The sequence below is a fragment of the Lampris incognitus genome, chromosome 1 (genome assembly GCF_029633865.1).
Source record: "Lampris incognitus isolate fLamInc1 chromosome 1, fLamInc1.hap2, whole genome shotgun sequence".
NCBI classification, from domain to species: domain Eukaryota; kingdom Metazoa; phylum Chordata; class Actinopteri; order Lampriformes; family Lampridae; genus Lampris; species Lampris incognitus.
In genome coordinates, this window is record NC_079211.1 from 143,138,270 (window position 1) to 143,155,437 (window position 17,168).

General features: G+C 48.8%; 2 protein-coding genes across 5 annotated transcripts; one reads left to right on the forward strand and one right to left on the reverse strand.

Moving 5' to 3' along the window:
- The first annotated feature begins 209 nt into the window (after window positions 1-209).
- On the forward strand, window positions 210-7,123 carry klhl22 (kelch-like family member 22). Of its 4 annotated transcripts, XR_008810501.1 has the most exons (8): window positions 210-1,023; window positions 1,136-1,301; window positions 1,392-1,703; window positions 2,169-2,578; window positions 2,932-3,124; window positions 3,740-3,973; window positions 4,069-4,540; window positions 6,702-7,123. XR_008810501.1 is itself a non-coding variant. In XM_056283165.1 (7 exons), the coding sequence occupies exons 1-7, from the start codon at window positions 764-766 to the stop codon at window positions 4,408-4,410; spliced, it is 1,917 nt and encodes a 638-aa protein (XP_056139140.1). In that variant the 5' UTR covers window positions 210-763; the 3' UTR covers window positions 4,411-5,348. The 4 variants fall into 4 exon arrangements, 3 of the variants coding, with proteins under 3 accessions (XP_056139140.1, XP_056139152.1, XP_056139160.1); XM_056283165.1 differs by lacking the exon at window positions 6,702-7,123 and having other exon boundaries at window positions 4,069-5,348; XM_056283177.1 differs by lacking the exon at window positions 6,702-7,123 and having other exon boundaries at window positions 210-1,011; window positions 4,069-5,348.
- A 1,562-nt stretch (window positions 7,124-8,685) lies between these two features.
- Window positions 8,686-11,859, reverse strand: tbx16 (T-box transcription factor 16). The gene is made up of 9 exons (XM_056294004.1): window positions 11,844-11,859; window positions 11,506-11,662; window positions 11,234-11,336; window positions 10,373-10,537; window positions 9,946-10,092; window positions 9,773-9,843; window positions 9,558-9,646; window positions 9,259-9,472; window positions 8,686-9,151 (listed from the first exon to the last, which is right to left on the reverse strand). Exons 1-9 carry the CDS (start codon window positions 11,857-11,859, stop codon window positions 8,686-8,688), a joined length of 1,428 nt encoding a protein of 475 aa, XP_056149979.1.
- Window positions 11,860-17,168: the final 5,309 nt, after the last annotated feature.

The window sequence follows — 17,168 nt, forward strand, 5'->3', positions numbered from 1 at the left end:
CTGTCATTTTCAGATGAATTAAGAATTGTATTGATATAAACAACGTGTCAGACGGCCCGACAGCGCGCACGCGCACAGGCGGGCGCACGCGCGCGCGGTGACAGGAAGTCCTGATTGGCCCGTGATGGGCAGCTGGGGCGGGGTTGGGTAGTGTCAGGGCATTAACCAATAGCATGTGACCCCCGGAGTTCTGACGGCGAAGCGAAGCGAACGGGACTTGTTTTGGTTTACCGAACCGGCGGTCTGCGTCGAGGCTTTCTCCGAAGGACGCGGTGTAAACTCGGCAGAAAAGAAACCATGCGCTCGAAAGAAATAACCGGACGAGCACCGCGGGTTTTGCACGCAGGCGTTCGGTCCCGCTGCCGTGTTGTGTCGCGCTAAGCCGGGCTAGCGTTAGCTGTGCGCGGGGAGCGCTGCTCGCACGATCGGGCTCGCTAGCTAACGCTAGCTAACGCTAGTTTGGCCAACCGATCGTAAGTTGGTCGCTCTTGAATCGCTTGTAAAGTCATCGTGTGAGCGGGTCCCCGACCCCTCAAGCTCCAAGCGTTTGTCCAAACATCAAAACACCTAGCCAGCTACTAACCGTCTACTGTCGTTCTGGCGTCAGTCAGCTGGCGAATGTCAACACCGTCTTAACACCGCCCCCCCTTCCCCCCCCCGGTCCGGGCTGTGTCATTGTTTGGCGCGTCTTTGCGCAGCACCTTTAACCGGTGTGTAGTAAATCGCAGAGGCGGTGTCAGTGTCATTTAGCTAGGTACGAGCGATGAAGCCGGGACACCAGGAACCCGCTATGGCTGACGACGGTGAGCCGAGTTTAACGGGGGGACACGCCGGCTCATCTGGACACTGTGGTCGCCAAACCTACAGAAGTTCTGCCCACTTCCGGAGTCTGCTGGGCGGCCTGCTCGCCCTGAGGCAAAGCAGCGTCCTGTTCGATGTGGTGCTCCAGGTGGAGGGTCGGCCCATCCGAGCCCACCGCATCCTTTTGGCAGCCTCCTGCGATTACTTTAGGTCCCAGTTACAGTAGGCCTGCTGTTTGCCCGGTTCTCTCAAACATTTTTTTAGTGAATAAAGTGAACTCTAATGAAGTCCCTGCACACAAGGCACTGAGTAGTGTGTGTCGTCTTTCCGTTAGGGGGATGTTTGCAGGAGGACTTCGGGAGGCCCAGCAGATGGAGATCCCAGTACATGGGGTGACCTACTTGGCAATGACAAAACTACTTGACTTCATCTACACCTCAGAGATCGAGTTAGACTTGGACAATGTGCAGGAGGTTTTGGTTGCTGCCACTCTGGTACAGGTAGGCTATTCTGCTCTCGTTTGCTCTGCTGAAGTCATATTATTCCTTTTTAATGTTGCAAAAGCTAATATGTGCCATTTTGTCTTATAGCTTGAGGATGTTATTAACTACTGCTGTGAATTCCTATTCGCCTGGATGGATGACAGCAACATCTTAGAAGTGCATAAGCTGGCTGACCTTTATGGGTTGCAGCAGCTTGAGGCCAAGGTTCACTCCTATGTCCTTAGAAATATCCAGTCTTTCTCTAGAACTGAGGTGTTTCGTCAGCTCCCTCCAGACCAAGTGTTCAGAGTGCTGTGCAGTGACGAGCTAGAGGTGAACAGTGAAAATGAGGTATATGAGGCAGCTCTTCACTACCACTACAGCCCTGAGCAGGTGGAGACAGACCAGGTCTGCTTGCAGGTAGGCCCATAAGATTTGTCCTCAATGCAGACTCATTTCAAAAACTTAATCAAATTCAAATTAATATCTGGGAAAGGAGGGTACTGCACTTTCCAGCCATACACATTTTCCCTTTAGAGAGTTAGAAAGATAAAGCCTGGCAATTTACTTCTAATATGATCAATTTCTAGTTCATTGTCATCAATTCCCCCACAAGCTGCATTTGGATAAGAATTTATAAGGCCCCATGACAGGTTTTAAGTCGATAAACTTGCTGCAGAATCATTTATAACCATCCCTTTAGATTTATTATAATGAATTAAAATAAAGTGGGTAGATGTAGAGTGGTCCACAAGAGTGTAATTCTAGTCATTACAGCCAACATATTAATTAAAGAAAAAAGACTTCATCATTAAACATTTTGTTCACCCTTTGTTGTGCCTAATTACTCTTATCTGCTTTTATTTTTTTCTTTCCATCTCAAAGGACAATCTGAAGATGCTTGAGGCTGTGCGTTTCTGCCTGATAGAGAAACGGGTGTTACAAAGGCTACATGGAAGGCTGAATCCTTGCCCTCTGAAAGAGGCTGTTGCAGCTGCGTTGCGCTACCATGAACAAGAGATCTGGCAGCCTGTCCTCCAGGGTCCCCTCACCCAACCCCGGTCCAGCTTCCACTGCATCTTGGGCTTTGGTGGGATGTTCACCTCTGGCTCCCTCACAAATGGCGAAGACTTGTTCAAGGTGTTCCACCCAAGCTGGGGGGAATGGAGGACTCTCACTGGCGCTCAGGCCCCTCGAATGTCTAACCAGGGTATCGCCGTGCTCAACAACTTTGTCTATCTCATTGGGGGGGATAAAAACACCATTGGGTGTCGTGCAGAAACCTGCTGCTGGAGGTGAGATCCAACATAATTTGGCACATGTAAATTATCCCGAAAAAGAACATTAGTCTGAACTGCTGGTGTGACCAGATTGTGTTCTCTGAATTTTAATTTTAAAAGTTTCTTAGTCAGAGCACCAAAAAAAAATAAGCATGCCCTGTATTATATATGACCAAAGATTAGTCAACAGATGTGCTTTATTCAGATAGCTTGCCCTTTCAGTCTTCCTCTGGTTGGGCTCATACTTGATTTGATTTGTCATGTAATTTGTGCACAAATCTGCTTACTGTTTATTAAATTTCTGACTGGGCTGGCAGAAGAGTCATATTTTTTACTGGACTGTGCTGAGACTTGCCTGCTGTTACCAGATACGACCCCCGTCACAACAGTTGGTGTTCAATCAAGCCTCTGCAGCAGCAGCATGCCGACCACTGTGTGTGTGTGGTGGATGGCCATATCTATGCAATTGGAGGACGGGACTACAGCTGTGAACTGGACTCAGTTGAACGCTATGATCCACACACCAACACCTGGGAATACGTGGCTCCCCTCAGGAGAGAGGTATGTAAAAAGAAATCTGTTCAGATATTCAAAAACAAAAACAAACAAAAACACATATACTTAATACTGCTATGAGCCACATGGTGGTGCTGCATACCCACTGATGCGTTTTTGGCCCGTCGGTATTGCTGCAGGTTAGCAGTTATATAAGGCAGAGTAGAAAAATGACTGCTTCTAAAAGCAAATTTGCTCATTGTACTGGTGTACTTGGTAAGTAAAGCTTTTCAGATGCCCCATATCTTAAAGGGACAAAGCCAGGGAACATACACAGAATCATAAACATGTATTTTTGAAAGGAGGTCGGTGGGACGGTTCACCTGCCGTGAAGCGCCACTGGAACAGTTTATCGGCTCAGTGTCTCCCTCAAGGGCCCTTTGGCAGTGATGGTAAAGCCTTAGGGTGTAGATGCCATCATTCCGAAGGCTGGCTGTGTAAATGTGCGGCCCCAGTTGATTCAGGTTCCCAGCCAGACATAATTTCTTTTTCCTCTTGAGCAGACTGCCTTCGGGGTTATTGGTCCAGCTTTCTACCACTAGGCTCTCCTGCAGTCTCTTACCTCTTCTCATACTATTTCACCATAGATTTTCTTGCAAACTAGTCTAGCGTTCCCTGTAGGTTTACGCCCATGCAGGGGCTGTGCTAGATGGGAAGATCTATATCACCTGTGGGCGCCGGGGGATGACATACCTGAGAGAGACCTACTGTTTTGACCCTGCTGCCAACCAGTGGACACCGTGTGCCGAGGGTCCCGTGGAGCGGGCGTGGCATGGCATGGCTTCTGTTAATGGACACGTCTATGTCATTGGCGGAAGCAATGATGAGCTTCGATATCGTCACGATGTCCTAAAGGTATGATATCTTGATTTAGCATCCACTTTTTCTCCTTAGGTGGACAACATTTGGCCAATATGTAATGGAGATGTGCATTTCTCCCAACTTTTCAGGTGGCGTGCTTCAATCCTGCGCTTAACTCCTGGTCTCTGGTAACCCCTCTCCCCGCTGGACACGGAGAACCGGGCATGGCAGTGTTAGACAACTGCATCTACGTTCTGGGAGGGCGCTCTCATGATAAAGGCAACCGAATGAAATATGTCCACGTGTACAACACCGATACAGATGAGTGGGAGGTTGGGACAGCGTTTAAAGACCGCGTATCCGGCTTGGCGGCGTGCGTGGTACCTCTGCCTCTGTCGGTCATTTGCCAGGCCAAGAGCTGGACGCAGTACAACAAGGCCTCAGGGGACGAGGACGACATGGACAACTCCGAGTACGCCAGTGAGGACTGATCTCGCGTGTTCTCCGTTCGGAGGCAGCAGAAGTTGAACTGAACCCATGGAGACGGTCAAGCACTTTGTTCTCTAGCATGTACAAGATGTAGATGAACACCGGGGATGATCCCCTCAGCTTTTTATCACGGTGGGTTTGTCAGAATTGTTAACTTAAATGCATGTTGGCCACTTTGAGTGACTGAAGCAAAGTATTGATCAGGGCTTTTTAGACACTCATTGTTCACATAGGCTTGCATGTAAAATGCGTACTTGGCTTATAAGGTAATGATCCTTCATTTTGGTTGGTCACTGGAGATGCTCCTGCGTTGTCAAAGAAGGAACCTTTTGAATGTTGTAGACAAACAGCGAACATTACTGGCTATGCAGTATCGTGGTAAGTAGCCTTGGCTGACCATGGCTACCTTTTAAAACAAATTCACCTTTTGGAATACGACTCTTCGTAAAAAAAACTGGTCTAGGATTGGTCATTTTATAACCTGGCAGCCACGATCTGGAGGTTACGATCTACAAGGGCCGTCAAGGCATTCGGGAGCTCATTAACTGAATTGTCAAACTGTGAACCGCAATAATAATGTGTTGACTTTTTTTGTTTTTTATAACATTTTTGTTTCACAAGCCCTACCCGACAACCGCTCATTATTGCCAAACTGCAGGGGCAGTATTCAGTCACCCTGTAAAGATTTAATTATCATTTAGTCGTAATAAACATCAGCGTTGTGCCTTAGTTTATCGGTTGTGCTCTTGGTTTCTTGTGATTTTTTTGTTGTTGTTTTGATTTGTTCGCGCTGCTTATATTAGCAAAATATATTGTCAGATCTTTTAAGATGATTTAAATGAAAGTGATAATTGTCAGTAACAGAAAGGTGAGGCGTGCAGCGGTGGTACGGGTTGCACAACTCGCCTCATATTATGTTGCCGTGTAAAAACCCAGTCCGGAAAGTACAAATCCTAACCGTGTCTTTACTCCACCCATGTACTAAACCATCAGATTGCACTGACTAGTTTCCCAAATCAGCTGGTTTAATACATGGATGGAGTAAAGACACGGTTAGGGTTTTTACTTTCTGGACCGGGATTTTACACCGTGTAATGGTAAAATGCACTTTCAGAAAGGGGTTTTGTTTTCGTTTGATGATGATGAGTGTGGTTACGTTTTAATCGCTTTAATTTCACTGATTGCTCTGATAAGAAGCCATTCATTATTGTAATCCAAAGAGTGTAGAGAAATTGTATGCTCAAAACGAGCCACGGGTCGAGACCCGTTTTTCTCGCCGCATGTTTGATGCAAACAAATGTGTTTTCAGACACCCATGCCATTTTACATTTTATGTGTCTGTTGAGAAATGACTGAAGGATGATTTAATGAGATTTTAAAATGTACCATTTCATATGATGAAAATTGATATGGCCCCAGGTGGAGAAAAAAACCTGTGAGAAATCAGTGTCGCACATGGTCAAATTGCGCAAGTAATATTTATGTTGCCTATTCACGGGTGTAATTTTGGCTCTAATAAAATCAGAAATATATATTGCATTCTTCACATGGATGTGTGGTTTGTATGCTCAGGTGCGTCATTTAATTCCTAATCCTGGTGGTCTTAGGTTTCAGGAGCGCGGTATGGAGAGTCTGGTTGTTAAGTTATCTTCCGTACCGAGCTGTGATTGAAATGGAAGCAGGTCGTGGTGATTCTGGCCTTGTGCCCCCTTTAACCCGCCCAGTCTCTTCTAGTTCCTCTCCATTTGGCTCCGTAGTCCACTGACTTTATGAAGCTTGACTGCTGCTTTCCTCTCAGAGGCTGTTTCATCTGCATCTGTCTCTCCCCCACCACCACCAGCAGCCCTAGGAGAATACCCCCCCACCCCCACCTATCTCATTTTCACACTGTTGTGCCAACCCCCACCATGTTGTCTGGTGGGATCCACTACTGAGGACTGGCACTGGTGGCCTTGTTGAACAGTCTGCTATGTTTATGTTTATGCATCTGCGAGGGGTAGTCCATCCGTTCTGAAGCTATTGCCACCCGGAGGGTAGTAAAGACACATGTCACGCACTTAGCCACATCAGTGGCCCTTACAGACATCTGAGTGCAGGTCGATCCAGTGCTCTTCGCTGGTCCATTATCGGAGCAATTAAAAGGCCTAAACAAGCCATTATGTTGTGCCAAACAGCCAATTCCCCGTGGACTCGTGGATGTGGGTGTCTGGGTCGGGTGGGGTTGGGTTGGGGGGTTCACACAGCATATGCTCTCTTCCCCCTTTCATTCTCGGTGTTTTGGTCTCCTGTGTAGGGGCCGCAGCCAGCCGGTCTGTGTAATAAGTCTGCAGAGTAACAACGAATGAGGAAGACTCGGGCGGAGGCCATGCTCGAAGATCCTCTCCTCTTTTCCATGTGATGTCTTCTCCCTGCACACACGGAACGTGAGCCGGACCCTGTCCCCCCTCTGCTTCCAGCACAGAGGACCCTTTCAGCACACAGATTAGATTACGTTTCAGGCATTCAGCCAACCCTTTAATCCTGGGCATCCCGTGATGGGGGCCGTAATAACCAGACCTCGTAGGTTTCTTTGGTGCATGCACAAATAACATCACTGTAGCAGTGGCGAGGAATGTTTCCCATAATGCCATTTTGAATTTAAACTTAAGACTTTTCAGGTTCTCGCACACTTGGCTAGTATTTAACTCCGTCTTGGAGGGTGAGGATGCTTTGCAGAACCATCTTGGAGGGTGAGGATGCTTTGCAGAACTTAATTTTATCTGATCCTTAAATTGCATGTTACGGGTCTGTCTTTGTGGTGTTTTAGCATAGGTAACATTATACACGTTTTATTTTTTAAAACTCTTGTTTACCAAGTCTCTTTTTTTAACCAGAGGTCACTTGTCCCGACAAAACCAAACCTCGTCTTCAGTGGCGGTAACTAAACCCTTAATTAAGCTACACCAGTAGATGTTCCACCCCGCCATTCTGAACCAAGAGGAGTCTAATTCCCCCATTAACTTTTAAGTGCGCTCGTCTTAACCCGGACGGCATGCGCCGAGCTCTCGGTTTCTTCAAATCTGGACTTCCTCGCATCTACCTTCCTACCCATTCTCGGAGAAAAAAATGACCAGGGTGACGATGCGTAGGAGACTATGCAGAGATCTCCGTACTCGTGTAAATAAATGGCCTGCTGGGGCGCTCGGAGGCGGCGGTTTCAAGAAGCCGGGTTGATAATGAATTGGGCCGAATAAACCCTTGCACCACGGCGGAGTGGGATCCTGGAGGGCAACGACACCCCCACCCCGCCTTTACAGCAGTCATTAGCGGCTTATATCCACCCCGAGTGGGGACGGCGAGCACGGCCCTGTGTTTTCCAACTGTGAACGAGGGCCAACCGCCTCCCATTTTCATGCTGTTTAGGACTCATTGACATGGAGAACGACAGCCATGCAGGGTTTTACGGTGCTGGTGGGTAAACCTCAGCAGGTGAGGCCCTTTCCCCCCAACCGGAGTCACAATAACGCGGGGTCTTTAATGCATGCTGGGCCAGTGGAAACAACAGCGTGGCCTTCATTAGTTCAACAAAGAGAAAATGCAAACAAACCTGACCACAGGAAGACTTAGCCTCGGAGATTTCCTACCGGGCCTCGGGCATTCAGATGCATAGTGTAGCGCGGGCTCGCTTGCGTCTTTGGGCACATAACAATCAGCACGACAATCCTATCTTCTCCTAAGATACATCCAGGAATGTGAGATCTACAAATCTATAATAACAATAGCCAAGCGTTTAGAAGAAGGAATTACAATCACAAAAGCAGAAAGTGGGAACCGCGGTCGCTTCCAAGGCTTTATTTTCAGATCACAGCACAGTTTCAAGACAGAAATCAATTGCACACAGATTTTGACTCTTTCTTTTTTTTTTTTATTTTACAAAAATAATATTTAAACTTAAGACGAGCTTCGGTTTGAACACAGAATAAATAAACAATCCAACATTAAGACGACCGTCGAGCATGGCGTGCAGCGGTTTGGCTGCTGCCGGGGCTGGATACTAAAATGTGCTGTATTAGTAGTCAGTGCCGCCAGTCCGAATATAAGTCGCTAACAAGTTGCTTCTTTTTTTTTTTTTTTCTTTTTTTTTTTTTACTCATTATTATCTCCGGCTCAAGCCCGTGATCCTCGGCCTTGTCTGGGCACGTGTTCTCAAAGCCGTGAGCCCCGGGGCCAGCGTCGTGGCAAAGATGGCGTAGCAGCAGCCGCGTGAGGAAATGGTTTCTCCTCAGCTGACCCTTTGTTCACCAGCAGGAGTAGGAGAAGAGCGGGTACTGGCTCCACTCAGCCACGTTGCCGTGGTGGTAGCCGTGGTGCATTGCTTGCGTGGTGTAGTCACTGGTCAGGTGGTGAGGAGGAGGAGGGGGAGGAGGAGGAGGGGGAGGAGGATACTGAGCGGGGCTGGGGCCGCTCCACTGGCCCAGAGGCTGCTCAGCGCTGTAGGGGCTGTAGATGTGATGGCCAAGGACCCCCGGCTTGCTGGCCTGGGCCATGGTCATGTTGAGCACCCCGGTGTAGTCCTGGTGGCCCGGAAGCGGCTGGGGGCCACAGGGAGGAGGCCCGGTGTCCTGCGTGCGGGACTTGGACGACTCGTGATCCGGGACAGTGGCGACATCCGGGACCCTCGACTCAAAGCTGGTGCGTCCCGATCCTCCGTTACCGCTCCCTACGCTGGAGGAAGGAGACGGCGACTTCCCATATTCGTGGAACCTGCAGAAATGAAAGCGAACATTGGCGGCGTTTTACGAGTAGCACGACGCGACACGGTTACACCTGGGGTTGCGTTTGGGTATTTGTAAAACTGTGGTGATTTCTACCTGTAAGGTTGGTATGAAGCCGGGGCTGGAACAAGCTGCTCTGTGTTGTATATGTCCCTGTTCTCTGCCCCGGCGGGCGATTCGGTCCGGCCTCCGTGCTCTCTCTCTGCAGCCCAGGGGGAGTAGCGCTCCTCCTTGACTCCGTCAACCTCTTTCCTTTTCGGAAGGTCTCTTTCCTCCCCTTCGTATCCCTCGTACGATGTCCGACAGAAGTCTATGAACCGCAACCAGTCATGAAACTCGCTTACGCAACACAACAATATGAAAAGGAAAGTAAGGGACATTGTACAAGTCGGTACCTGGGGGACTGTCCTCCTCAGACTCTCTGTTTAGGATTCCTGTCGTTCTGGCTCTCTTGTCTTGGCTGGCTGGGTTCTTGTTTGCACGCCTAACCGGTAACCAGAGAAAGCGGGTTAATTCATGCAACACCGAAGTTACCGCTGACGCTATCGTCTGAGCAGCGGGACACAATAAGGACACATTTCAATGTGGAAAGCTCTGCTGCCACGTCCACCTTTTTGTATTGGTCCCCTCATCGCGGAAACCTTTCGCAAACGGGTTGTGGTCGATCTTCAGCTTCGTTATCTGTGGAAACGGTGGTTAGTGTGAGACTTTTGTTTCGTAGGGAAAAATGCGGATTTGTCGGCAGCTGCTGTAAGACTGGCGGGCGGTGGAAAGGACACAGACCTTGGTGTTCTGGTAGGCTGTGACCGCTGTGAAGGAGGTCTCGGGGAAGGTGAAGGTTTGGAAGACGCTCCAGCGAACGCTGAACAGATCATCCGCCTGGATGATGTGGAAGCGTGGATGGTAGCGGTGCATGGAGTGCAAAATGATCTGCAAGAGAGGGAGACGTATTTTTGTTGTTGTTGCTGTGTGATTGGAAAACAAGCTCATTGCAAGCTCCATTTCAAAACACCGTGCAATAAATGAAAGCAACAGCGTGTAAAATTGCAGTTATTTTGTCAGCCGAGCATTTAAGTCCTTTCTTTTTTTGTCATTTACTCCTTACTCGCTTCAATCTGCTCTGGCTCGTCAGACTTTCTTTTTTCTCTCCAATGGCTAGCTTATCAGTTGGAAATGAGGAGCCATTGTTGACCCCTGAGGTGAATCTTACATGGCCATGCTGGTCTAGGGTATTGTTGGTGAGCTTGAGCTTCAGGAAGGAGACGGACTGCTTCATCCAGTGGCTCCCTGGGGCTGGAGAGTCTGGGTGGAGGTAGGTCCTGCAGGGAGGCTGGGGCTCCGCTTTTCCCGCCACCTCCCATTTCTCTTTATTCCACTGGAAGGAGACAAGGTGGTCAGAGCAACCTGAGGCTCATCTGTCATACAAAGGTGATTTACAGAGACGTACCGTCTTCCCTTCCCACAGTGCGAAGGGGGGGGGGCATAGATTGGAGAGTGACGGTCAGCCAGTACCACCCACAGAGACGGGGGGGCAGTACAGTGGTCCCCCCAGCAGGGGATAGAAAAACAGGAAGAGATAACACCCTTTGATGTACAATGTCAGGGGAGGGGGTGATAAACACGGTAGGGGGTTGTGTCTTGTCTGGGGACAGCAGTTACCACTCAAGAGAAATATAATGCCAATGTCATGGCTGCTTGATGGAATTTGGGGTTAAAATTTTGACACATAAAAAAAAATAAATAAGAGAACACTGCAAAGAAACGACATATCTGAAAACATCTGACAATTTCAAAATCACACAGAAATATCCCATCAGCTTATTTCAAGAATCCTTTTCTCATCAGGGACTGTCCAAGGTAATATACCAGGATTTAAGGATTTATCTTGTTTCACGAAATCTTACCCGATTGAAATATGTGCGATATGCCACATTATTTTGCCTGTTTAGGGGATTTTCTTACTTGAATATGCTAAATTTTGTTTCAATTTTGACAATGTTTGAGTAGTGAGAAATTCCTTTATAGTAATGTCTTCATGCAATGAGGTAAAATATCCATTTATAATTCTCACCTTATACCGAAAGCCATCCTCAGGTACCATGTCGACCAGCAAGATGTACTTTGCACATGGGACCAGGCCAGACAGGTTAATTTTACAGTGTGGGAACATCCTCCTGAAGCGTAGATGGGAGAAAATATTAGTTGACTACAACATTAATCACAACATCTCCTTCTCCAAACAACTGCAGTGGCACTACAGCAGGTTTTTTAAGCGTAATAAGATGCCTTGCACTGGAATTTTGACTCGCCTACGCCAAAAATGTCTTTTACCGCTCGTCTCACCTGCCGGGTTTGGTGATGATCATTTCTGTTCCTATTTCGTGGAAGGCCTTCCACAAGTCAGGATCCTCCAGAGTCATCCTGATGCTGCCCTGCAGGTATGCATCGGGCCCTCCGGTCATGGAAGACGGAGGTGGACCGCTGAAGTTGGGCTTCAGATCTAGTAATAAAGGGAAATTCAGGTCAAGGTGACGTTTGAGATGGCTGCAGCAAAGACGAGCAAGGAGGGAGACTCAACAGACACACTGCAAGTTACCGGGTCTCATCCTCCGAATCGGCTTTCAAAAGACTGAGGGTGTAGGTAGGAAGCCAAGGCCCGATGGTCACGAGACCGCACTCACCTCGAATGGACTGCATTTTTCAGATTCACCACTTTCACGGCGAGCGCTTGAGAGGAATCCTGCATGGGCGGCCTTTAGGCAGCCCCAAATTTCTATAATGTCCCAAGTGTTGATTCAGGTCCTTCCCGTCCTGGTCATCTGCCCCGTGTAACGTGTAAATCCCAGGGATCCGGTGCAGGATAGGTGGTCGGTCAAGTCTATTAGAGTCAGTTTCTGAGAGACCTGCAGACTTGCAGCATGGGGTGTCCGTGACTTTTAAGGGGAGCCCTGGAGTAGGCGGAGTCAAGAGAGCCATTCCCAGGCTTTGAAGTGGCACAATGATGAGTCGATGTCCCGCTGTGATTGGAGGGCGCCGGAAATCAAAGAGACTTAACAGAGTCTTGATACCGTCCCCACAGGAAGGGGGACGGAGGAAACGCATCTTTATTAACTGCTAAGAGACTTTTAAACAAATATGGATGGGCTTCCCTGCTGCAGAGCAGGGCATCCAGCGGCACCAAAATCAGTGTAACACACATTCACACAGACACAACTACACACAAAAACACCATTTAGTGTCCCTGTGCAACATGGTAAACTATCCATTATAATTAATTTAACAAAACTGATAGAGGTAAAGGGAACAGTGAGTTCAAGTAAAATAACCTTTTTTTGTATTTGACATCTTACAATAGATAACAATCAAGTCCTCATTAATACTTTTCTTTTTCTTCACTCTATCTATTTAAACTATTGTCATTCTGGAACCTCAGAAAGCAGACATTTTTTAAATATTTCCCCGAATTAGAGGTGACCACATTTGCACATTTCCAAGTGTCGCAGCTTTGACCTGTCCCCCGCCATAGAAACTGAAGGAGGGCGGGGACCTGTGTAAACCCATAATGGCGTAATGATAACACGCAGTCTTTGTCCAGGTAAGTTTTTACCTGGGGGCATCTCCTGATGACTGCAGGGTCTGCCTGCCGACACTGGGGGGGGGGGGGGGTTGTGTATTGAGGGTGTCTAGACAGGCTGCTGCTCTGGCAGATAATCTCATTAGACTAGTTTCCCCTGCAGGACTTGCTTTCTGCATGCGGAGAAGCCCGGTGGATGGGCCAGCAATTAACGGCCAGTTAGCACCACAAGGCCAAGTCGGCCCTGAATGTGAGAGGAGAGAGAGAGTGAATAAAAGATGTGCCACACCGACCCAGCCACCCCTACCGTCATCCACATCCAGGCAAGGCCACAGTGGGCCATCTCGGTATGTATTATACATTTCCACCACAGACCAATCAACGCAAACGTTTAGGGCCCACATTCACTAATACTTCAGCTGAGTTCTCACTCTTTTGTCCCCAAGGTAGTTTGTTGGCATCAAAATTCAAACTGAATTGCGTGACTTCCACATGTCACACACCCGCTATGGCCCTGACACTTCTAATTAAATGTGGCATTGTATTCTCACACTTGCATCGCATACAGTGCCTTCTGTAAGCTAAATCCTTTAACGGCCATGCACAACACACATCCAGGCGCTGACCCGAGCGTCAGCTCAGTCAGTTAGCCAGACCACGCTTGCGGGGAAAAGAAAAGAACTTGAATTCCCCCTCAGCAGCTTTTTGCTGCAGCTTAACAAGACTGATGAGTGTTCCCCCCACCTTAGCAAAGAGCTACGATCGGAACGGGGCCCTGGCGGTTAAGTGCGCATAAAGAGGCCTTTGGAACCGGGGAATTTTGCCCGTGAAAACATTGATTAGCTTGTTTAAGGGCCCTACGCTGGGTCGATGTGCAATAACCGCACTGCGGCAATGACGGTGCCATCAAGAAGACGCACTTAGCGTGAGGGTTGCTTGTGTTGGGGTCAAAGACCTACTGAAGGACTGCGCCGGTAATCTCCCCCGTGTGGAGGGCCGACTCGGTGCTGGAACGTCGGCCTGGAGGAAGTGTGATTTGTTTTAGTCTTCCTCACGTGAAGTAAACTGTCGGCTGGGGAGTTTCTAAATCAAAGATTCAGCATTGCCCCCCCTCACTTACCACATCTGAGGGGTAAAAAGAACTCCCAGGGATATCTGAGCGGTCCTCCTCTTGAGGGGATACCCTAAACCTATTTAGCAAGGACTCTCACAAGAGATCAGAAGAAACCACGAGATACGAAAAGATCCCTGTGACAGATGCTTATGGGATCGCCAATCACGTCCCAGCTGTCAAATGCGAGTGTGTCGTCCGAGGTGTATATTTCAGCAGCAGCCGTGTCAACCCCATTACATGTCAGGTCAAGAGGTGACAGGTGTGATCAGAGGGCTTCTCCGAATATGTAGGGCGAGGACCTCGCCACAGTCATGACGGGGATTGCCGTCCTAAGTAACGGCTAGCCTCGGGGATTTTTAAGTCGGATAACACATGGGCGACAGAGCATGCGGGAGACTGACAATCACCGTCAAGAGCAAATAACAACACACAACGTGGACCCCATCCAAGATCCCTCGCTCCCATCTCTCCATCGGCGGAAACGAGACTCCCTTGCTTGAGACTTTGCTTGTTAACCACGCAGATGTACGTTTTGGTGACAACAATTGTCTTACCAGTGAAGAGTGAGTGAAAAGGGACTAGTCACAAGACTCCTACAGCAGATTAACAGGAGGGACCAGGTCACGTTTCCAGCCCTAAAAAATTATATAGACGAAAGCATTGTCACCCATGGCTGCAGTGGATTTCTTTTAAGCCAAGTCTGTTGTGGGTCAATGGGGTGCCTCCTTGTGTCTGCTCACCGATCTCCTTCACTTACTGATGTTCCACCTCCCAGGTGTCAGTCTTTGGCCATTTGCTTTAACTGCACAGATCCCCTTGTGCTCAACAGTTAACAGCTGCCAATACACAGGCAGGTCCCAAGGATCAGACGGCTCTCTAGCAGCCCAATAAAGAGCCCCTGGAGTGGATTGACGAGAAATCTCACACCTTTCGCTCACATTAGCCATGCAGTATGCCCTTTTGATGCTTAATTGGCCACTTTGAGGGGTTCTGTAGAGGTAGCGGCTACCGGCTGGAAACAACCTGATTTCACAGGAGACCTAACAATCACGCATCACCGGAGAGATGGAATAACTGATGACAGGTCCATAACTATTTCAAAAACATTAGATCTTCTTGACTTCCCCGTGTATGGGGAGGGTTCACAGTCTGGGTCCTCCATGAATCTCTCAGTGCAGCAAAGCAACTGATTCTGAAGGTATGCATACACAAAACAGAAGTGGCAACAAAAACACTTAAGCATGGATTATTGCCTTCACGCGGGCTCAATTTACATGGTAAGGAAGCTGGAGTTCCCCAATCAGGGCTGTTCATTGTCACTGTATAATTTGAATGCTTTGTTGTTTTCAGTAAAGATTGACTTTGCAGAGTGGAAAAATAATAGACGTCATCTTTATGGCAGAGAGGAGGAGGAGTGCTAAATTCCCCCCGCTGACCTCCCTTCGCTGAATTAGAAGTGACAGGGATGTCACGTACTTAAACTAGAGGCTGGGTGAGCACACATTTGGCCTACCACATAAGAAAACAAACCTCAAATTTAGTTTGCCTGGCAAAGAGGGCAAAGGCAGTTTCACAGCACTTCATAAGAGGCTCCTGGAAGTTGCTAATGAGGACTAATGACCTCCCCCGTGTCGGAGGCCTGACACTGGAGCGCACAAGCCCTTTGACCACGATGTGGACGTGGATGACCGGGTGGTCTGCTAGCTGCAGGAGTTAGTGGAGAGAAGCAAAACAGGGCTGCTAGACAGATTGTTCGCCTCAATTATCATTTTATTTGCACGGCCAGTGAGGGAGAAGAGAACTTAGATGTACGCCTGTTGGCTGACTGTCGGCTACACTGTTACATGCCAGGCTGGGCAATGCTAAAGTCTTGGTGGCTAACAGACACATGCATAGCGATGCTAAATTCAACAGGTAAATTCAATAGGTACAGTCAAAACCCCCCTGTACCTGGCCCAAATTCACAAAGACTATACGTGGATATTTTAGTGACCGATGTTCAGAGATCAGCTTACTCCTGTTTACGTTGGGGGTCCCCAACAACCCAAACCTCACCGGACACCTTTTATTTGGGACCAACTTCCAACAATAAAGCAAATTTTCATATGCCTTTTTCATCATCATGTGTTCCTACAAACAGCTTAGCAAGCTGAAAATCCACTTCAGCGAAATCAGGACACACACCCATCCATCCATTATCCAAACCGTTTATCCTGCTCTCAGGGTCGTGGGGATGCTGGAGCCTATCCCAGCAGTCATTGGGCGGCAGGCGGGGAGACACCCTGGACAGGCTGCCAGGCCATCACAGGGCCGACATACACACACATTCATACCTAGGGGCAATTCAGTACGGCTGATTCACCTGACCTACATGTCTTTGGACTGTGGGAGGAAACCCACGCAGACACGGGGAGAACATGCAAACTCTACACAGAGGACGACCCCCCAAGGATGGACAACCCCGGGGCTCGAACACAGAACCTTCTTGCTGTGAGGCGACCGCGCTAACCACCGCGCCACCCATCAGGACACACACTTATACTAAAATCGTATGAATCTGTGGAATAAACAATGCATGATGTCAAGTTAGGTGTTTACTGGACTATGTAGGATGTTGTCTCTTGTGATTTCAAGCACGCAATAATTAATGGCATTAACGTCTTGGATTTGGGCACATCAGGAAAACAATGTTGGAGCGAATTCGGGGGGCAGGCTAGGAGGCCGTCGCCACAGCCGGGACGCGAACCCGTGTCTCCCTCTCCGCAAGCGACAACGTTAACCAGTCGTTAAGGACCAACTTGTCTACTTATCCATGCACGTTACACTACCCCCCCCTCCTTCGGGAAGCGCGCCCCCGCGCTTCAGCATATCAGCTCCCTCACGCCTCTGGGCGCACGCGCTTCCGATGACCTCACGGTCGCACCGTTCCACTTCTGACACCAATGTAGCGAATTCGGGGGGGGGGGGCAGTCCGGGACCGCCACAGCCGGGAAGCGAACCCGTGTCTCCCGCTCCGCAAGTGACACCGTTAACCAGTCGACTAAAGGGTCCGACCCGTTAGTCAAGGACCAACGTGTCTACTTATCCATGCACGTTACAATATTTATCTGCCTCACCTCACATGTTATATGTTAAGGCCTTAAAAGGCCTGAACGACCAGAGGAGGCGCTAGTGCAGCGACCAGGATACATACCCACATCCGGCTTCCCACCCGCAGACACGGCTAATTGTGTCTGTAGGGACACCCGACCAAGCCGGAGGCAACGCGGGGATTCGAACCGGCGATCCCCGTGTTGGTAGGCAATGAAATAGACCGCT

Bases quoted from the DNA above. Each gene is read 5' to 3' on its own strand.
- klhl22 (XM_056283165.1), top strand. From the start codon at position 764: ATGAAGCCGGGACACCAGGAACCCGCTATGGCTGACGACGGTGAGCCG. The intron at 1,302-1,391 runs GTAGGCTATTCT...TTTGTCTTATAG, and splicing joins TTGCTGCCACTCTGGTACAG to CTTGAGGATGTTATTAACTA. The intron at 2,579-2,931 runs GTGAGATCCAAC...TGCTGTTACCAG, and splicing joins GCAGAAACCTGCTGCTGGAG to ATACGACCCCCGTCACAACA.
- tbx16 (XM_056294004.1), bottom strand. The intron at 11,337-11,505 runs GTGAGACGAGCG...TCTACGCTTCAG, and splicing joins ATCATCACCAAACCCGGCAG to GAGGATGTTCCCACACTGTA. The intron at 9,647-9,772 runs GTGGACGTGGCA...GTTACCGGTTAG, and splicing joins GAGGGGACCAATACAAAAAG to GCGTGCAAACAAGAACCCAG.